The sequence below is a fragment of the Cyanistes caeruleus genome, chromosome 1 (assembly GCF_971803275.1).
Source record: "Cyanistes caeruleus chromosome 1, bCyaCae1.hap1.1, whole genome shotgun sequence".
NCBI lineage: Eukaryota > Metazoa > Chordata > Aves > Passeriformes > Paridae > Cyanistes > Cyanistes caeruleus.
Window position 1 is genome coordinate 62,244,454 of NC_141701.1, and position 22,870 is coordinate 62,267,323.

At 40.4% G+C, this 22,870-nt stretch overlaps 1 protein-coding gene across 2 annotated transcripts in view; it reads right to left on the reverse strand.

Moving 5' to 3' along the window:
• Positions 1 to 6,152: 6,152 nt before the first annotated feature.
• GALNT12 (polypeptide N-acetylgalactosaminyltransferase 12) overlaps positions 6,153 to 22,870 on the reverse strand; it is a 47,025-nt gene continuing 30,307 nt past the window's right edge. The window contains exons 8-10 of one of the 2 annotated variants that reach the window (XM_023921750.2): positions 16,612 to 16,725; positions 10,258 to 10,413; positions 6,153 to 7,903 (exon numbers count right to left, since the gene is read on the reverse strand). In XM_023921750.2, coding sequence (XP_023777518.2) covers positions 7,766 to 7,903; positions 10,258 to 10,413; positions 16,612 to 16,725 — 408 coding nt within the window. In that variant the 3' untranslated portion in view covers positions 6,153 to 7,765. Of the gene's footprint in view, positions 7,904 to 10,257; positions 10,414 to 14,544; positions 14,728 to 16,611; positions 16,726 to 22,870 lie in introns of those variants that run through there. The other variant, XM_086895798.1, reaches the window with a different exon arrangement.

A 22,870-nucleotide genomic window follows, 5' to 3' on the forward strand; every position in this document is an offset into this window, starting at 1 on the left:
GCCTGTGGGTCGGGCACCTTCCCCAGGTGGAGCCGCCGAGGCGGGCGCGGCGGGGGGGGTGCGAGCTGCGGCCGCTGCCCATGGGCGGGCAGGGGAGGCCGGCGGCAGCCGCGGCCCGAGCGCCGTCCCCACGCGCGCCCCGCCTGGCCCACGCGCGGAGCCCGCTGGCAGCGCTGCCCGGCGCGGGCGGGCCCCGCGCGCTCTCCCCGCCCTCCCCCGCGCACACGCGGCACGCAAACACGCGCCCACTCGGGCTCGGCACCCCGCACACGCACACGCACACGCGCAGCCAGCCCGGGCCACGGCAGCTCTGCGGCACGCAGGAGCGGCGCGTTCCGCTAGAGCACAAGTCGTGGGGGGTTTGGGTTTTTTGGGTTGGCTTTGGTTTTTGTGGTTTGTTGGTTTTTTTGGTTTTTTTTTTTAAACCGGTTTCTTTTTACCGCAGAATTGGCGGGGTTTTGGGAGCTTGACACCGCTCGAGTTACCAAAAAAATAAAAAATAAATTAAAAAAAAAAGGAATAAAAAGGAAAACAAAAAAAGGGAAAATTAAGGCTGCGGCAGGACTCTGAGCTTCCCCGAGGGCTGTCGCAACCCTGTGAATAGCCTGCGGGAAGCGAGTCCTTTCCACGCCTGTTCTCCCAAGTAGCTGTCTCCACATCTCAGTGGCTGTGGGGCATTTCCCACAGGCAGCCCATGGCTTTCTGCGTTGCTCCCGGGCTCTATCTCCACCCACATGGGGACACGTTCACACTGCCCACCCACATCCGTGGTCTGCAAAGCCCCAGAGCAGCAGTTCACTGATCTTTTTCATCTCGGGTAGATCCCACACAGGAGGAGGTACAGGCAAAATGGAAAACTTTCCTTAACCCTGCTTTAGGCACCCCACTTTCTATACATATTCATAAATTTCCTGAGGTCACTCCGAGCAAACCTTTGAAGATCAACCTCATACATCTAATTTATACTACACAGCAATGGCAGCGCATCTGCAATAAATTGGAGAGAATTTTCGTGGATTTATACATTCTAAGATGGTAAGATCTGGCCTTGGGCTAAAAGCCCTCAACCAGAAATTTCGTAACACTTGTTGCGTTACAGCCTTTCACTCAGAATGACATCCAGCAGTGTCGACTTTAAGGCATCAGTAATGAAGAGTCCATCACATCTCTTGATAAATCATTCCAATCATTAATTAGTTTGCTAAAAGGTGCATTTCGTATTCAGTAACAATTTGGCTTATTCCAACTTCCAACCACTAGTTCTCATCATACCTTTATTAGCTTAAGGGGATGTATCAGCGATCTTCTCCCACACACAGGGTCCAAGATTAATCACATTTTTCTTTTGTAAAGTAATAAGGCCAGTTTGCCCTCACCTCAAGAATCATTCCTGGAGACACTTCCACTGCACCTCTCCTTTTTCCAGGTGATGTTGAACTGTCCCTTCTGACCCTGTGACCTGCCTGCACTGGGCCATAAGCTGCAACCTCAGCACCTCCCTCAGCAGCAGCCAGTTCCATAGGCTGGGCAGGTTGGGAAGCCCAATCCCTACAGGCAGACCCAACAGCGTGTTGCCCTCGTGGGGATGTCTCTTTATGAAACAACCTACACCATGTTTTGAATCCATACTGCCTAAAAGCACCACCTACCTCCTTACTCCTGTGCACTTGGTCTTGCACTAGAATAAATCAAACTATGAGCTTTATTTGTACAAGTGACTTGTCCAGCAGTTTGTCACCAGCAAACCTTCCAGCAATTCATTTTCTTTCAGAAAATTGATTGTCATAACACCAAGAACATTCCTAGGATGCCAACGGGAATAGGTGCCATATTGATTTTGTGTGATGCTATTTTTAACCAGAATATCATATGCTAAATGATGTTTTGCCATTCTCAACTTGATATGCAAGTTCGTTGGTCAAAATATGTTTCACAGGAAATCTTTCTGCACGCTTGTACACTGTATCATTCCGTGACTTTCTCTGGTACTTGGCTACCACAACTACAGCTACTTGGATCCATTTGGTGTATTGGCAGTTTATTAACACACATACTCACATTGTCTCTGGACCGTCCTCAGCTTTCCAAGATTTGGAAACCTCCAGGATCTGGGGTTTTTTTGGAAGCAATTTCCACACTTTTGAGAACTCAGTCTTTCTGAAAGAAAGCTTGAGGCCAGGTTGTGTGTTACAACAGAATTGGTATCTTGGACAATATTAGCAACTGCTCGACATCCTTCTTTACTACTTCTGCAGCAGCAAATGTCTCTTTGTTAGCTGAAGATTGAAGTGCATCTCCTTGCTTTTCCCAGCACAGGTCGGAAAGAGTTAGTGGACAGTTCCACTCAGTGTGAAGTTCAAGGCTTGCCCTCATGTGGGAGGCAGAGACCAGCTGACACTGGTGTCCCTGCAGTGCACAGGGAAGGCCAGTGCTGGAGAGGTAGGGCAGAGAAATGCATCTAGGAGCTGCAGAGGTCTGAGTATGGCTGGCTATGATTTAAACCAAGCAAAGCTGCACTTCAAATTACAGTATTTAGCAATGTGGTACTTCTGACCTTAGTCTGTTTGTTGCTGCATTCCTCATCAGTAAAACAGGGTGCTCTTCCTTCATGGTAAAACTGTGAAGACAGAGTAATAAGTATTCAGGAAACACTAAGAAACTGTAACATTCAAGTTCTATAAAAAAAAAAAAAAAAAAGGCAACAACTCATACTAAGAAAATAACTTTTTATTTTTCAGTCTAGGGATTTGTTATGGGGATGCAAATAAGGCCGTATATTGAACAATTGGGATTAGTTAAAGTAAGCCTTTCAGAATTCTTCCTGTGTATCAGTGAGGCATGAAAATGACAGTTGCCCCACCTTTTGTAATAAAAAACAACAAAAAAGCATTAAAAATGAACAAAATCAAACAAAAAACCTCCAAGCACCCACCACCCACTCCCCTCCAAAGCAGGGCATCTATTGCAAGAAAATCATGTAATTAAAAATTGTAGTGTAATAGACACACTGAGGCCAACTTTTGATTTCACAAAAACCTTTATTTCTGGCACCTAAGTATTTAATTTGCAATCTGATAGAAAGTTTCATGTTGTCCACATATGTTTTCAACATGATTCTATGCTACAGTTATATTTTGTAAAGCCTGCTTCTTTCCAATTCTCAGCACTGAGAAATTTCTTCTTTCTTAGGTGCTATGCTGTGTTTATGCATAACAGATGCCCAGGTAACAGCTTATTTTAAATAAAAGGAGGCCTAAAGGAGAATTGCAGCAAACTGCTTATTAAAGATTGTGTCAGACACAGACACTGGCCTGGCTGCCTTTATTTTACCCTTAGAAATCCCCAGAATGTTTTGCTACCGTCAAATTGGTAAAGTGCATTCCCTAGGATGAAATCCTCTGAAGCAATACACATCCTTTATCTGTTAGGCAAAAAGGCTTTAAATTTTCATGTGGTGGTCCACATCAGACACCCTCTGTTTATTCCTTGTTGGCTAAAATATCAGTTCACAAGAATCGTAAAGCTTGTTCTCTTAACTCAAAAATCAAATGTCACTTTCTTCCTGGCACGTTACCCAGTCATTTCAGTGCTTCAATCATGTGAATCCTTCAACCATATATTTCTGTAAAAACACTGTCAAGTATCTTCCCGCTAATGATCGCTTCCAATTTCTCAGTTATTACTAAGTCTTCTCACAGTGTATGCGCAATTAACAATTTTGTTCTTTATCTATTTATATTTGCTCATCACAGAGTATCTAATTAATTAATTTCACATTTAAGCATCTGTACTGGTATGACTCCCTTGACCACTTTTTCTTCATTTGCAAGTTAAGTATCTTAAGACCATGGATAAAGTCAAGAAACTCAGAAAACTGATTTTTCCCTTATCACCGACAAATAAATTGCATCTGCTGCAAGTCCTCTTCCACTCTGGGAGAGGGTTTGATGTTACACAAAATATGCCATGCAGCTTACTTAAGCCAGCAACTTATGTATTCCTCTATGTATTTTCCTGTATATTCATCTTCTTCCTACTTTTGGAGAAATTGCTGAGAAGGTCCTGCCCTGTTTTTGTCTCCAGTCACCTTTGCAAATCCTGGAGCCATGCAATTCCTGTCAGTGCTGACTGGGACTGGTCTAATTAGGATTTGTCTATTCATAAAAATATCAGTGAATAGTGGATTAAAAAAATATAAACTGAAAACTGTTAATCTAGGCATAGTATTTTTAGTACTGCATGTACGTGCATATTTTTCCTCTGTAAATGAGAAATGTAAGAATTACTGCAGTGCTGTAATTCAAACTCAGCTATTGTTGTTGTGCCTCAACAGAACGGGGAGAGCTCTCCTATCAATCTTTTCCCCCCTCCCAAGGGCTTTCCCAGCTACCTCAGCTAGCACAAAGTTCCATATTTGTTACAAGAGTATACGGCGTTCTCAAACACTGCCAAAAAACCTGCTTAGTTGCAAGAGTATACACACAGCTGCATGATCCTAACCCTACAGTCTCTTCAGACACTCGTTATGTCTTTGTATCAGGGTATCAGGACAAAGCTCAACTAACTTCAAGTTAATCTGCAAATCTAAAGGCCTTAAGAGAGGCAAATGAAGCTAAAAGAGCATCAGATTTTAAATTACCAACCAAGCACTATCACTGTGTGAGTGCCCATGTTTTCATAAACGGGAAATAGGAGCACAATCTCATCAGTCCTGGTGTTATCAGCCAACATGAATTTCCCCTTGCCGTGCATCTTACCACTTCCTATAAATATAACAAAAACTGAACACAGTTTTGAGTCTCTGTTTTCAGCAGAGCCAGCAAGAAATACTCTTTCCAGTTCACGTTGACTGATGCATGTACGATGATGACTCTTGTTCCCAGGTGTTTGTGCAAGCCCTAACAATACCCCAACATAATGGTTCAGTCAGTCCTGCATATAGAGAGGTTTTAGTGGTTTATTTCTTAGAAGGAAGGTTTGTGAACTGTTTTCTGTTGAAGTGAAAATCCAGTAAGTTTTAGACCATGCTGAAGACCCACAATTTTTAAATGAGAAGAAATTAGTGAGCAAATAAACAAAAACAAACAAAAAAAAAGTTAAAATAATTACTTGATAATTTCAAATAAATATGATAATTAGGCACCTATCTATTGTCTGGATGGCTTACTAAAAAATAAATAAATAAATGCAGGAATAGAAAGACTAAGAAATAAGCATTGATTTGTGACTGAAATCCTCCAATTTTTCCATTTTTATGAGACATCCAGCCCCATCTCTGCTCAGGAGAAGTCCGAAGTCCACATTCCATTCCTCAGTAGGTAGCCCCAAGCTCTTGCAGAAGGAAGTCTGGAGATGTTAAAGGAAGTCTGAAGATGTGCTTTATGACTCAGATGATTGATAAGAGTCCTTCACCCTCCAAATTTGAAGACAGGCATTAATACAATTAATACAGCGAGTTGAGAAGAAGGAAAGGTTATCAAGGCATAAAAATGGTAAATAGAGGGACTAAAGGGCCAACACAGAGGGAGCAAGCTGGTGGCATTGCTAATGCTCGGTGTTTGCTTTTGAACTCAAGTGTGTTTGTCCAGCAAACATGCAACCCAGGCTAGCAGGTTTGCTGGGATATGTGAAAACATCTTAGCTGCAGGAAGCCAAAAACATCAATATTTCCCTCTAAACATGGGCAAAGTGAAAAGGTGTATAGAAAATAATCTCCAGTTACTATGTTTTACTTGAATACCACCATCTGATGATAAAATCTTGAAATCCCAAGACTAAGAAAAACTTCACTGAGAATGGAGGTGAGAGCTCTAGCTATGAATCTAGTAGGCGGGCTTTTATCAGCTACTAACATCGTTCAATCAGCAGTCAAGGAGGAAAAGCAGAAATTAAGAGAAAATCCTTGCTGATCTCTCATGCAGCCACCCACAAAGATTGATTTGTGGCTCCACAAAGTGTAAACTACTGCTGCTATCCAGGTGAACAGAAGCATTACTGAGTTCAGGAAACAGAACTTAGGGCACCATAAAATAAAGCTGTCTTTTCCCAAGAGCTGTAGGGATCTGGGTCTAAAGATCATCAGCAATATGATTAAACGAAAACCACTGACCACAAGAAAAGAAAAATAGTTGATAAAACATTTCCCACTCTACTTAATCACAAAATATTTTATTAATTCTAACATCAGTTTCATCAGTCCAGCCCACAGAGACAAAACTTCAAAGGTGCTCACAAAAACATTCTATCTACATAGGTAAGGAAGACCTTGGAAGAACCCATACATGTATCTCCTACAGGCAGAAACCCTCCCCCCACACCCCAATCATATAAATAGGTATGCCAAAATGGCATGAGCTTATGGGGATTCAAAGAAAAGGCTGTACATTTTTTATAGAAAGCATGAACAAGAGCAAATAACAAAACACGTACCAAACTAATAAAAACAGATGCCAAGACTTCTGAGGGGAAAAAAGTTGAAATTTTCATCCTTCTACACATAATCATTCCTTCATCTGACAGAGGAAGAAACTCTTCTTACGAGCTGAAACCCTTCTAATCAACATGGTAATGCTGATAGTCAATGGCCAGATGCATTTCTATACACACATTCCTTGTCTGATTGGGCAAGGCAGATCCCACACTCCAGGGCACAAACTATCCTGTGCTGGTGCAGATTATTTTGTTTTCAACAGGACCATATGCAGGGTCAGCTCATCTAAAAGGTGTTCCCAGACAAAATGCAAGTTATACCCCAAAGACAATCCCTTTTGTATTAATACTAGCTGCATTTCACAGAAATCACTTGCAAAACTTTTTAAAATATAATCATTTTTACATGAATTATTTAAAGACTTCAATTTTAGGATTCATTTATTCTAACTATAATTTTGAAATTTTTACAAAAGAATTATTGGTAGGTCTTATCTTGAAAGTATTATGTACACTGAAAAACCACATAATGTTAAAGTTGGTTGTGCATTCTAGGACACAGCCACACAGCTGGGCCCATATAAATCTAAATAACTTTTCCCAAAGCATCACCTTTAAATATTGTTGATTTCTGCCTTTAAGAAAGATGAGAAAGTCCCCATTTTACTCCCAAACCAATCTTAAGCATGATGAGAAACTTGTCAAGTGCCATGAACATCTAAAATTGTCAGAACATTTTAAGGTATAGTATTGTCAAGCATGTGCAATCTGTATGCATCTAGATTGTTATTTGTGCAAAAACATGCAGACATACTCTGCCTTTATGTGTAAACCCACACTGTCTTCAGTGAGGGCTTTGTGTGAGTCTCTTAGGGCAGAATATGGCCTACATTTACCTTCTTGGTATTTAAAAGACGAGAATAATTATTAACTACTATCTGTTAAAAAACCCAACTACAGAATGTTTTAGTAGAAAAATAAACATTTTAAGTTATTGGCAGATTAACATTAGTGCAATTATTTTGACTGCCTTACTTCCACACAGTAGATTAAAAAAATATATTGTCACTTGTGAAAAGAACCTAAGACACTTCAGAAGCAGTTATGTAGCTGCCAAATAAAGAGAAAAGGAGTAGATTCTGTGGCACTTTATGAAGCTCTCAATACTTAGTGCCTTCTAAAGCTCCAGGAAACGATATCCAAAGCTTGTCAACTAATTACAGTTCTTTCCATACAAAAATATATCACTTATGAGATTCTCAAAAGGCTGACTAACTGCTGACTAGAAAGAGAACATTTTTCTTTGTATTCAGCTATATCCTAGACAACATCTGTATCAACTTCTTTCTTTGAAGGACCATTTTTGGTAGTCCGAGTTGGTACAAGGTCGTAACATTGGTGCTGGGTTCCCATTGTGAGCGTTTGCCTCGGCTTGAATGCACTTCTGGGTTTGTGGGTGAAACAAGGTACCGTCCTACAAAAGACAGAAATAAAGTTTGTTTTTCAGGTCCCAAAATTGCAGACATCTCACTGTGTTTTAAAGCAACAGAAAACGTTTGAAACAAATAAATGTCCCACATATCCTTCCAATGGGGTTGTTCGGCAAAGCCTAACTTGAAGATGTCTGAAACTTTATCAGAAGATCCTGCTTTTAAACTTAGCTAAACTGACATCAACATTGCTTTAGAGTGACTCATGAAGTGACATCTCAGCATGTAAAAGATGTGCTAATATTTGCTTTCATTGCCTTTTGTTACTGGACCAAAATATGACAGAAAATAACTAAGCCAAGCACAAGCATAACCCATATTTATCAATTTATTGCACATTTTGTACATAAAAGATAAATATTGTTCATTAAAAATAAATGTTGTACATATTTTTTGCAAGAAATTCTCCTATCTCTTTATAGGGTATATTTTTGGTGGAAAAAGTAAAACTATCTAAGCATGCCCCTTGCCTGCAAGATGTGTGTGAAGTTCATTTCCTTTGCTGAAGGGCAGTACAGCTGCCTCAGAGTTGTAAGGTTTGACAGGCCTCCACAGTCAAATTCCCTAAAGAACACATTTTGAGACCTTTTTTTATGGTAATCTCCAGTTCAAGTCTCTGGCTCCAATCCAGGAGCACTGTCAGGATGGCAAGCTGCAAAAGGGCAGGGTAGCCAGCCATGGAGGACTGCCCTGATCTGAGGCCAGCCCCTTGGCCTGGGTGACACTCCCACATGCAAGCAGTCCCAAGGCCCCTGGCAGCTTTGAAAGCAAAATGCCAACGCCCTGTTTCTGAGTGTAACCCCGACTCCTGTGGAAATCTGCTCCTTCCGTCATCAGGAGTGTTTCACTTAATTGCATCCTGAGCTGCAGCTCCTGATGCCCAGCAGCGTGTGCTTGCTCACAGACTTGCTGACAGACTCAGCTGCTGAATTACTTTCCTGCTTCTGTCATGATAATTCAAATTTTAGAGTGGATTAATCACTATCCATCTCACTCATTTTTGACTTGGTGTCCGCAAGAACTCTGTTCTTGCCAAGCTGCTGGGAAGGCCGCTCAAATCTTTGATTATGCTCCATCCATAAGGACAGCTGTCTGACACTGCTAGGCACAAAGCAAAAGAAATGTGGTGCTGACACCTCACCCATCACTCGCCTTGAAAGATGCAGACCACGGGTGGCTTTGATTTAATGCAGCAGCAGAAAAGGAATTGGAACAGAGCAGTATGTTCAAATCACACACAGGCACAAAATGATCACGAGAAAGAATATTTAAAGTAATTCCTAAAGTCTCAGATGCTAAAATTAATGGTTAGGAATACCGTGGAAACCGATGCATTCCATAACTGTTTTCCGTTTTTTTCATTTTCACCATTTGAAACTTTCTGTTTTCTCGATTACTTCTTGAAGTGACTAAAGATCCTTCAATATATGTCATCTTAGGAATTAATGTATATGACCTTGAGCAATTTTGTTAAAAGTCAACATTAAAAATGAAACATCATTTATAAAGTCAACCTTTGAAACATTTTTATTTAGTAGTATCACTGTGAGCTTCAGTCTGGACTAGATTTAGGGAATGGACAGTAATTTTCATCTTATTTTTTGCAAGTTTGCCCTGCTACCTGTCACTGGTGGTAGTATTGAAGTGTGACATTTGTCAGCCATGCAGCCTGTAGATATTAGATGCATTATGCAGACACATTATGTAAATACACCATTTTGATATATTATGTGACCTTTTCCCTTAGCCAAATAACAACACTCCAGAACCTGACCAAAGCCATAATTTTTCATCCAGCTTTTTTTCTCTTAGGCATCCAGGACTTCTTTACAGATTCAAAACTACCAAACATAAGTTTTTCTAATATCCTGTAGTGGCAGCTGCTTAAAAGCTGGAAAGAGCACAAAGTAATGGTGGTGTGTGAAGTATTTGGGATCTATGGTAATATAAATACAGGGAAATAAGTCAATGAAAAGAGAGCAGAAGTAGGCCAGCCATATGACTGGCTGGGGAAGGGTCATAGTGAAGCACCTCAGTCTCAGGAGAAGACAGTAGGGGTGACATGCAAGAGAGAATGTTCCCAACCTCCTTGATGTCAACAAGGGTGCTTTCCTTCCTCTCATCTTCCTGTTCTTTATGACTGGAATACTCTTTGCCTGCTATCCTGTTTCTGTGTTCAGATATTAAAAGCCCTGGTAGCCTATGTCTCACAGAGACCTGTACCAGTGTTGTGGCCTGCACCATGTCTATGCAGTAAGATAAAAATATAGAAATTCAACAGTTCTCCTTCCACCCACTCCCAAAAAAACTAAACCCAAACCCAAGCAGGCAGACTTACCTCTCTGAAAATAAACTTCTGGTTTTCAGGAACACTGTGGGCATTTTCTTGACACAAGTACATCGTCAAGTAGTCAGTCCCTGAATCGACTGCTGCGCAGGCTTCTGGTTGTCGTGTGTTGTAACGTATTTCGTTATGGGATGTGTACTCGAAAAACTACAAACCCCAGAGAAGAAACAGAGGACAGCAGTCATTTCATATGTACACAGAGAGTATTTATAAAGAAGCATATACTAAGAGACTATAATTAGGCTCACAAACAAAAGTTGCTGCTGTGAAGGGAAATACTGCCAGAAATATTCAAGGGTCCTTAAGTTGTGCTGCTTATTATTTTACAGAAAATCAGTCTGATCACAGCACTGCTTTACTCTGGTAGCACTTAAAATGCATTAAATGCTGAACAAAAGTCCTGGAAAACAGGCATTCCATCATTAAAGAATTTCCAAAATTCAACTGTAATATTTGACTTTCACATTCTATGCCTCCCTTAAAAATAGGATAGGAAACAGTTTCTGGGATGACATTATGCCTTCTTAATTCAATTATCACAAAGTAATATTACTTTTAACTGAGGAGTTGCTTACTGCATAGTTCAAATGCAGCTTGATCCAGGTTCATTTCCAGTACTAAGGATGCATGGTGATGAACATTTTATTCTATAAAGTTTTAAGATACTATTTGAAGCAAGTTAGTTTCAGCTGCTTTTAATCATGAAAAAAAACTTCCTTAAAGACAATTTACTATCTTTAATTGTTGCACAATATTCTACAGAAGCGTTATGAACGTGCTCTGAAACTCCTAGCTTCTGTAGCAGCTACAGTTGAGGACTTCCTTAAAATTTTATACTTACCATGGACATTTGCCAACTTTTAGACTTCATTAAAGAGTGGCAGAGTTTGAGAGCTGTTTGTATTTAGCAAGCTTATAAATAATTTAGATGACTATAGTGCACGGATGTGTGTTTAGATCTGATTTAGATTATACTCAATAAAGTAGAAGGGAGTTTTTTAAACATCAGAAAATTGCTTATTACCCATAATACAGCTGCATTAGCAGAGACCAATAAAACGATGAGGGAGAGAGAGGAATCCTCTTTTATTTTATTTCTCCCCTGGACACTGTAAAGCTTTTCGAAGGGGCCTGTACCAATTGAGAAATGTATATACTTGAACTTACCACAGAAACATCCTTAACAACCATCAAGGCTAATAACCTTGAATGAGGAGTTGGAAATGGAGTTTCAGTATAAACAGTACTGTGCGATTAAAAAATCTGCAGCCATCCATTTCCAAGTGTAAGAGCTCTGATCTAGACTACACTGATAATAGTTGTTTCACTAAACCTATTTTATCCTCCTCTTGTCAAAATCAGGAATTTCTCTGTCAAGGTGGCTGCCACAGCCATACACTGACTGTTGCTGCCCACTGCATCACCCTGTGGAGCCTCATGGCTTTTCTTTTCCAGCAATGATTCAAGTGACCAACCCCCACCCCCAGAACTCACCTGTTTGCCACCATTCATTTGTGGTAAACCACAAAGGGAAATGAGTGTTTTGAGAAAGCAACATCAGGTTTGAAGTCTCCCTGCTGATGTAAGACCCCAGAGACCATGATTTTCCCTTGAAACCTATTGCTAAGATCTATTCCTACAATGTAGGTTGAACTACCTTTACATTTGCTTTCTGCAAAAAAAAAAAAAAAATCTCATCAACAATAAAAGCAAATTGGGTGAATATTGGTCCTATTATTGTTATTATTATTATTTATCCTAATAGGCAGCAGCTATTACCTGGCCTTTAGGCTTCATTCCCAGGTTCAGTACCTGATTAAGACATGGAAAACTCACTGCTTTGGGCACCACAGTGAGCTACAGGGACGTGCATTTTAATCCAATGGCTTGTGAATAAAGAAAAAGCCTCAGTTCTGCTCAGTTGTGTGTGGATGGACATATTTTACAGCTGCCACTTCCACAAAGCCATATTTAGAGCCTTGCTCGTTAGAGGATTTATTAGATATAATAACTCTTTAGCAATTTGTATTATAAGTGAAAGCCTGCAAGCTGCTGACTGTACCAGATGCATCAAGAATAAATGGAGCAGATCAGAGCACTTCTTACTACTGATATCTTTCCTGAATGGTCTCTCAAGGACTTGCACCAGTTTCTGAAGAAGAGCAAGTAAAATGGTTCATTTCTGGATAACTTTAAGGAATGGGATTACAGTACTAGCAACCAGGCACTCCTGCCTTGTTGCCCAATGAACATAATACAGTTCATTACCCTACACTGCTTCAAACTGAAGAAATACTTCAGGTTTTGGGCCTTTCCAAGCTCTGGTAATACAGGAAATAAATATCTTCCTCCTCAAAAGATTTTTTAGTGCTCTTTTCTTGCATTCTGTCAGCAGAAAGGAAGCATTTTCAAGCTAAGCCATGCCCCAATAACTAGTAGCCTTACTGCATTTCTTTCCTTCTGCAAATCAGTAGATTCCCTTAAGTGCTATTGGGAACTTAATGAGGCCTTTTTCCCAGTGTCCCTGGCTTCTGGACAATCTACAGGATTATGCCTCAGCTGCATCAGTGTCCCTCTGGTACTGGCACCAGCAGCAGATTTTGGCTACCTCACTGGACCCTGAAACACTCTCATCCTTCTCTGTGCCTGGCTACTGTTGTTTTGCATGCAGGAAAATGCTTGCATTTGATGGGTAGAACCAGCAGAGAGGTTACCAGGTCTGATATTCTTTTCTGCTGAAAACCCAAAGGCTTTGCTAACTTCTGTGTTTCCCTCTTGCTATTTATGCCAAAGGTTATCAGCTCCAAAAGGGGATTCTGGGAAGAACACTGCCAGTCAGTGTTTTCCCATCCTCTTATCACAGCAGGTTGATTTCTTGCCATCACATATTGGTGCCCTCTGTACTGCTTCCCAGCCATACCCAGAAGAACACTTTACTGGTGCTTAATTTCAAAGTCTTTCATTCTCATCTGTGGGACAGACACTCCCACAAAACATAAGCAGCCTGAGGTACAAGCAATGAGAAGCCAGTGTTTTGTGCATTTCCTGCCTCTCTTCCATATACACTCAGCTCTTCACACTGCAGTGTTATCCTCAACTTCCTGTGATGAGAGAACATGATGACTTTAAAGAACCTCCAGTTAGTTTTCTTATGCTCATACAAAAGGAGTAAAGGAAACCCTCCCAATTAGACCATGGACTCAAGGAAGAAGAGCAACAAATTACCAGGAACTTTAGTTTTCTGAGAGTGGTTTTATTCACTGAGATGTTAAACAGGAAGAGATGCTGGACATTATAAATAACCAAGAGCACAGAGTTCTCTCCTCTCAGTGCAGTGCACACAGATATTCAGAGGTCACTAAGTGGAGACCTGTTTCCAGGGAAGAGTTTTGCAGATGTCCCTACACAGACATACACCTGCCTGTGGTGAGGGACAAGAAACTAGAGCAAAACCTGGAATGAGGGTTTGCTGCTAAAGCTCTATATATGTAATGAGTGGAGTGATGAGAACAAACTCAAGGAGAAAAGGCAGGAAGAGTTTGGGATTAGGACGGCGGATTCCCTTCCAAGGGCCAAAGAGAAGTTAAGGGCTGCCTGTTGTCAGTAAACATCTCTGAAACTCTGTGGTTGTTGATACTGAAGGATGACCAAACCGTGCCATGATAATTTCATCAGCAGAGAATGATGGATGTAAATGTGGAAGATTTGACTGTTTTGGTCCTGACAGTGTCACCTGTTAAGGAATTCACACCACAAGGAACAAACAGCCTGCTACCTTTTCAGAATGGCTGTCAAGAAGGTGGTGGGATGGGAAAGAAATGGAGAGAAGCATTCTGCTGCTAGGTTTCACAACTATTTGTGAGTCAGAAAAGGGAGCTGCAAGTCCAGCAACCCCAACTCAATTTCCCATCTCACTTGTGTTTCTACACCTTGTTTTATTTCAGCCTTCCTCTGTTCCCCCACCCACAACTCTTCCTGCTGTCCATTTATTCTCTTGCAACTACTTTTCACCCCTACTCACACCCCCCTTTGCCAACTGGTATCTCAGCTCCCACATTCAGAAACCCTGCCCCTTTGCACTAAAATGCTCTCTAGTGACTCTGCTTGGTTCATTCCCTGTCCTATTCTTTCCTCTATGACACATGCCCTGCTCATGGCCTGTTGCTCAACCTCTGTCCCAAACTACTACTGCCCTTTGTCACCTTGGCTCTTTCTCCCTGGCACCTGCCAGCCCTCCCTTGCATTTTGCCCATTTCACTAATCTTGTTTTACCCATTTCCTGTGTTTGGCCTTCCCTCCTCAGGCTCTGCAGTTCTCTTGAGTCATCTCATATTTTCCTTTATTGGTTTATATTGCAGTCAAGTGGTTTCTCCATTTCTCCTTCCTCCTCCTGCTTGGATGCCAGCAGAGGGAGCGGTTTGCACAGTTCCGAGAGTGTCGCTGCTTCCAGCCTGGCACCTGCTGCCACAGGTACAGGGATGCATGGCACCATCAGCAGAGATGGAACAGCATTAATACCCAGTGATGTGATATCTTGCAGTAAATTCAGTTAATCTCTTAGTGCTAGCTAAACAAAGGATAACTGTAAAAATGTCATCTCATGACAATTCATCTCTCAATTGTACTTCTGCTTTCACCTTTTATCCTATGTCTTTATTCTTTCTTGGGGAAAGGGATAAAATTTAAGCTAACTCTTTTTGCTCAGAGAAATGCAAAAAAATGCAACCCCTTCCTCTCCTCTCTGTAATCTGCAATAGAAGGAAAAATAAATCTATAAATACCTTTGGCATGTTAGTATGTAATCCTATACATTAAATGCTTCTTAATCTACAAAAGCAATCGGTGTACCTTACAAGAAAGTGACTTGACTGGGTTATCTGATTATTGAGTTCTCTTCTACATAGATCTATAGAAGTATTCTTAACTTGGGCATGAATCTGAACTGAAGGAGTAAAAGGTGTGAGGTGGGGCTTAGCATAATCAGCCTACATTCATCTGTCATTTGGCTTTTATGGTACAAGATTCATCCCCTGCCTTGCCCTGCATCTTGGCCTTAAGGGCAAAACTTAAGACATGAATCAGACATGAGCTAATAAATAATACTAAATAATAGTTATAATACTTTAGGCAATAAACTTGCTATTAGCAACAAATACATTTCTTTTTAAGATCTGAGGTACATTGTTTTTTTCTTTCCCCTTTCTCATGTAAAGTGCAATTCTTATTAGAAGCTTTCTCCTCAATACAGACTTGTTTTACACTCCTTGAGCTTTTATGTTGTTTTTTTTTTAAAGCAGATTTCAGAACAATAGCAGGTACACTGATTAACTGGCACATCTCTGGTTTCTTTTCAAACTTTGTTTTCCCTTTTTTCCTTTTTCCAAACAATCCTAACTGAATGTTTGGATTAATTTCTATTTGAAAAGGACCTAAACAGTCAAGTCAGCCAAGCTGTCACAGGGTTATGTACAAGAGGTCCCACAAGACCTTTGGTACTCAGTACTGATGAGACCATATGACAAGTACTGTGTTTACTCTAATCTGGGTTAGAAGCCAAAAATCAAGATAAACAGGCAAATACATGCCCCACATCAAACACCAAACTTAATTTCTGGAAGTGGTCACTCAAAACTATGCAAAACAGCCATTCTAGCTTGGCACACGGTGCCCCACAACACTTTTACCATGGCATTATGTAGAGAGGCTTATGGGCATAATACAAACCACTGTAGGACACAGTTTCAGCCAACATAGAGAAAAAAAACAATATTTTCAGCTTCAGAAGTTAAAAACAAAATAGCAAGAATGAAAGTGTTAAAGAGAACCCCTGCTCTCCTGGACTGTGGAGCCCAAGCCCAGGAGGACATTTCTGTAGAAGGACAGGAGAAGATGTGGTCCAAAACCTCTTGGGTAGTTAGACAAGCACCATGTGGAAGACACATGATGACAGACAGGTGGAACTAGGTGAGGTTTCCAATTTTATTAAAGGCTTTAGAGGCATGGACAGACAAAAGTTCAGAGGGGTTTTGGAGATGAGTGAACACTGGCCTATGAGCACTATAGCTGCACTGATTGCTATTAACCGCTGCTAATGACATCTGTGGAAAGGCATAATAAAGGTATGCACAAATTCCCTGGGCTGGGTAGACACATCCTCAGAATGAGGAAAATCTGAGCTAAAGATACATCAAAACAAAAAGCATTTAGTGCAAGAATCAAAACTCAAACTAAGATGACCTGACTGTGGCAACACATTCTCTCAGCCCTATTCCAATAACTTTACCATACTTCCTTACATTATAAACATAAGTGCCAGTCAAAATGAAAATAAAACATTATTCTTACCTGATTTTGTCCCATGCCATGGCATGGGTAGAGTATGACCCTCTGTCCAGTTACTTGATGTTCATTCTTAGGGTTATAATCGAAGCAGAAGTTTTCCATTCCTCTATTCTTTAGCTAATCAAAAAAAAGAATATTTAAAACATCAGTCTAAAGTAAGGAAGATATTCTGTAGTCACTCTACACCCATCTTGCTGGGCTCTGAGATCCATCCCAAAGCTGGTGCAAATCAACTGGAACAGATCAAAGGGACGCAATGGTAACATCTCTGACTAATTTGAAATAAAACTGCACCATCTTGATTTTGAGGACTGAAGCAGCCAGACACAATGGCTTCCCCTAGGAATGACACTGTGTTCCAATGTATTTGCAAAGGAAGTGGGTAGAAACTATGAAAAACTGTGTTAAAGCCCAACAAGCCAGCAACTCATGCAGAACAAAAGAGTCTGCCATGTCTTTTTCCCTCAGGACCTACTTGTTCAATTTTTTTATGAAGAGATGATTACATACTTTTCTCAGTTTGTCAAATGGGAAACATTAGGAGGATTTGTTCTCAAAAGGACTCCAGTACCCTCTTGAGGCAGAACAAGAAGACAGATTTTAGTATCAGAAATCTTGAAAGTGGGCAATATATATCTTTGGAGACACTAGGTGTGATATTGAATGTTCTTTACTCATTTTGCTGACCTCTGACAGAAGAGGTGCACAACTTATAGATTAGATTTTAAAATATTATGTTAGCTAATTTTAAAAACAACAGGCTAGTTAACAAGGATTTGCATTTAAATATTCAGGAGGCAAAAGTAACTGAAAATAAGTTACACAATCACATAACAACCACTGATTCCTAGTATTAGCCACATAACCAAATTTGAAATTACACAGAACAGAACAGGTTCTGTAAACAAGAAGCTGAATGCCCCTGTTACTGAGTGTAATTATATCACAGATAAAAAGAATAAAGCAGAGTAAATCTCAGAAGAGTTAGTTCAGCAAGGTGTAATTTCACTGCTCTTCCCTAGCCATGATAATCATATCCCGAGTTCTTAATGTGGAAAATGAGCGGACACACAGGGATTGCAGGCAGCTAAAACTAAACAAACAAGACAAACCCTACAGGGCCTAAACCCACCACAGAGCAAACCACACAAGTTGGAAAATTAAACACTTGTGTTCTATATATGTTTGCTTTGCCAACTTAAACTTTTAGTGCAACCCAACATCTTCTTTTCACTGCTTTGTGCTCACTCCCACATGAGACTACTGCCACCCTCCTTGAACAGTCAAAAGAAAACATTTTGCTTACCTTCCTAATGGGAGACAAGAGTTACACTTAAAAAAACAGGAAAGAGAAGCATCTTACACAGATTATTGTTAACACTGCCATGGAACTACATAAGCCAAACAATAAGCTTCTCATGTTTCTACATTCTACATCAGGAAATACCAACTTAAAAGTCATAACCACTTAAAATGGTAATTTTATCTCTACAGTTATTGTCAGCAGCTGTCTTCAGGACCAGAGGGTCTCCCATTAGTATGTTTAATAACATATGACTCTCCCAGACTGTCTACTGGCTCCAAGGGAAGCAAAACCCTTCTCCATGGTGCCCTTCCAGGCACCCAATGACTTCACTAGTGCTCTTTGCCATCAGCCCCTGGGACATGCTCGAAAGTGAGCTCCCTTTTGGGAAATTTTAAATAATCCACTCAAAAATGCCCTACACCACCAGAACTACAGTAACTCTCTGATGCATGTTACTCAATGCCCAAATACACAAAACAAAAGATGTGTAAAAGCTTACTAAACTTAAGATTCATTTCAGATGGCTGGAAAATGAGGCTGTCCTCCAGGATGTTACCATGTACATTCTCTCCTTTTTCATGCATAAATGCTTGTGACACATGCAGACATCTTCCTACAAATACATGGTCCTTATGGTTCACCTGGTTCTTTTGTTTTGTTAGACATTGGTAGATATGCCCACACTTCATCAGAAAGCCCAATAGGTATTCAAGACCTAATTAGTAGGAATAATATATTCTAAGCTTTTAAATTACGTGATCTGAAACGACACAGAAAATTTTGAAAATCTGACTGCAGTGCCATTTATTAAAAAAACCCTAAAAAAACATAAAACCGCAAACCTGCCCTCTGTTCCAAGGCAGAAAAAAAGTATGAGAAAATTTGTGAAATATTTTTCTCTTGTTAAATGAGAATATACAGTTTAAGTTTCTTTTATGTGCAAGAGCTCTATCAAAACAGTGATCATACACTCATTTCTGAAGCTATGTTTATTCCCACATCCACCATAAACAAGTCATGCAATAAGAACAAAATTTTCTCTGTGACTTACCTTAGTTCCTTTGCAGAATGCTGCGTTAGAGGAACAGAAGCAAAAAAAATATTGATCACCTTGCCACTGAAACATGCTGTTCCGATCTAAAACAATGTACCCATGCAGGACTATTGGCTGTTGTTTTTTAAAGCATTTGCCTCTTATTGAAACAATGCTGGTGTCACTCTACATGCCATTTAATTACCACTGTTTGGAGGCTGAGATAGGTAATAAACTCCAGCTACCGAGATATTCACCATAGACCTTAATCCTCACTACTAGGAGATATTTAAATCTATTGTTTCCTAATACCTGGACACTTGCATATAACTACATAATACAGATGGCATTCTATGCATAATTCCTAGTTTAGGCTTGCATTTTTTTTTAAGATAAAGTCCATTGTAAATGAACCATCAACAACAGATTTTTAACATTAAAACTTCATGACATTAGTTTATAAGTACGGCCAATGGAGCACTGCCAGCCTTTCTCTACATCCACAAAATAGATCAGAATCCTCTTTATTCTGCCAGTGGCAGTGGTGCTGATCTATTAGTGATATGGACAAATGTGTCCCATGTGGGACGCAGTAAGCTATGAATTTGCAGCGAGCCAAACAGCTTTACTGGTACCAATCAAACATCAGCTGCTACCTCAAAGGTAATCCAAGCAGTCACAGGGAATGATTCCTGAGTCAATGCTGTTTTCATATCACCTGCTAACTTCTTAAGGGCAATGCTGAAAAGGGCTTACAATACTGATGATTAAAATCCTCTGAAGGAAGGTGACACACTGCTGTCAGACCAATTGGCTCACCCCAGCAAGTCCAGATCTCCCTGGGAAGCTCAAAGATGTATAAGCATGTGGTTCAAGCAATGCTGTGTTCACTACCAAACACTTGAATTTCTCCCACATCCTTTTAAAAAGCCTCTCCTTAGCTTTCAGAGGCTGTACAGCCAACCAAGTGGTGCATATTTTCCTGTGATGGGCATAAGGTCTCCAGGTCTAGTCAGTCCTAATCTTGGCTACCAATTCAACCTCAAGTGGCAGCTCTACAAATTGGATTATAATGCAGTTTTAGAGGTATACCCTAGAGAATGGTCTCTAATACCTCTTAGAACTTGGAGCACCAGTCATGCAATAATATCTTTGATTAAGTAATTTAAACCACATAGCTCTCTTCTTCTGTGCAAGCCTGTCCATATATATCACCTGTTCTTTAGATAATTTAAATAATGGTCTCTTTCATGTTTCAGCAAAACAAAATTCTTCTCAGTTTTAAAGGCATAGTTTAAGATCTTCCTTCCAATTTTTTTTAAGATTATATCTAGTCTAAATTAAAAGAAAATTATGACTGAGTGCTTGGAAATGAAGATGAGATGGTCTTGGAGGAAAATGGGGAAGGAAGCTGTCAAAAGAAAAATTCAAGTTTTTGATTTCCCAACTGGTTCAGTCAGTGACAGATGCCTTTACAGATACAAGGCAGAGAGAGAGACCAGACAGAAAGTCACAACACAAGACATCTATCAGCTTGGCTGCTTTACATTCAGCTGAAAGAAATCTCAGCTACAAACTGAGAAGAACAAAGAAAAACTTATGTCAGAACATAGTATAATCTCATTGCCAGGTGATCAAATATACAGAAAATTAGAGTGAAATCCTGATTTTCGTGCCACCACTGTTTTTTAAAAGCAATCTTGATGTCAAATTTAAAGCCAAATTCACTGACTGACCATAATCTTTATCCTTGGATATGCATGGATAGATGCCAGCCATATGTAACACACACACCTTAGAAGAGAGAAGAGCCCTGACCATTCCCTTTGCAGCTGTGCCTTCCCACAGTCGCAGGTAACATGAAAAGATCACGGAGCTGCCCATTCTTCATCCAGCTGCACAGTGCAGCGGTGTCACCACACTAATACTGAACACCAGCTGGCACAAAGCTCTTCCTACAGACGCCCACACCATCCCTTTCCAGGCTAGTTGGGATTGGTAAACTGACCAAGTCTGTGCTGTCTCATGGGCAATCTGTGCAGAGCTGGGGCTCAAGTCTTGCTGCAATTTCACACCTACTTACTGATACATACTCTGCCAGTAAAGGCATGCTCAAGGATGGCCAAATCAAATGCTATGTCAGAAAAAGATACATCAGTGTGCTACACAAGAGCCTAAAAGGTGTTATCAGCCTTTCCAGAACTGCTGACATTTTATTATTTTAACCCACTGAGTGTCTACCAGCTTTATTTCCTCCTGCCACCCAAAGAAACTATTCAAGTCAGAAGGCTCGTGTCCCAAAACATTCCAAAGCCGCATGAAGCCCAAAGAGAAGCAAGAAGATACTTATCTAATTTATAGGTATCAGGCAGTCTGCAGGAATGCAATCATAGGCAAAAAGGTTTATAATGTTTAAGTAAAGTTTTAGGCAGGTAACTTTTTAGACAACCAAGCATAGCATGGATATTTTTATCTATGTATCAAGAAAAAATATGTAGCATAAGAAGCTGCTTGTCTGTGCACAGCACAGAATGCTGGCCAGTAATTCTTGACTCCATTTGAATAATGCATGGCTGACTTACGGGTAATCTTAGAAATATTTTCAACTTTGGTTCAAAAGTAAAAAGATTTTTAATGAAGGTAAAAATCTCCATATTCCCTTGTATTCTCTTTGAACAATTAAATAGCCTCGCACTAAGTTGAGCTGTTATCAAAGCTGACATTTTTAAACACAGTGTTTTTGTGAACCAGAAAAGCACTACACAGCTAAGGCGGGAGTAAAGAACACCACCAGTGATTCATTGAAGCTAGCAGATGGGACTCAACATCCACAAATCAGCTGAATCAGTAGGTGTCGTTTCTGCACTCTCAGTTTCTCAGAGTACAACCATATTTCCATCACATTTTAAATTCTTCCTCCCCCCAAAAAATGGTGCATTCTCATTATGCTCACAACTAGATGACAGCATTTATGAATTGTTTTAAGAGAAATATATAGAGCACACCTAAATTACACTCTAGATACCTCAATCAGCTCTGAACAAGAGTTATTATTTCTAGGTACTGTCAACCCCTTGCCTGAAGATGACAATTAAATTATAAAAGAAGCTGCACAAATCCCTTTTCTTCCCTGGGAGGCTGAGGCCCTATCACTGGCACCAGTCTAACCCTTTCTTTTAGAGGGAGAAGGATGGAGGTGGAAGGAAGGATAAAACTCCTGAAATGCTCCAGGAAGGTAAGTCTTATAATACCTCACTGCTTCAACTGTCTCAGACCTTGTCAGTAGCAATCCAGCACAAAAGAGCAAAAACTGAACCAATGTTGTACTGGGGTTTATTCAAGGTACTGGATAATACCTTTCACACCAGTGATCACACAGAGATACCACCTCTCCCACAAGCTCCAAGACAAATGGAGGAGGGTGGAAATTCTCCCAGAAGCTCCCAAGGGCTTTTCTGACAACTGCTGCCCTCCCTGTGGAAACTCCCACAGGTCCCCAGGGGAAGCCACAGCATTTCCACATTAGGATCTTTTTCATTCAACAAGTTATGAAGCTATTAGGGCAGACTGTGGGGAGACTTGGTTCCTGAATGCTTTGTATGTCCACAGAGATCAGATTTTTTTTTTTTTTTTCCTTTTCCTGAAGGAGATTCAGCAGAGGCTGAGTAACTGAAGGGCAGATGGCAGCAAGACAAGGGCTGGATGTGATGCAGCAGCATGGGAATGCAGCTTAGCTGGATCTGCAGAGTGATCGAGTTACCAGCAAAAGTACTTTCAAGTCAATGTGGCATTTGGTAATCGGGAAGGTATTTGATATATCTTTGCCTGGTGGAAAGGTGCAGTTTTGTGTTCCTAACATGCAGCAGGTATCTGGTGATCTTTCAGAGGAAACAGGTATTTGCTGCCTCATCTCTGCCTTCATC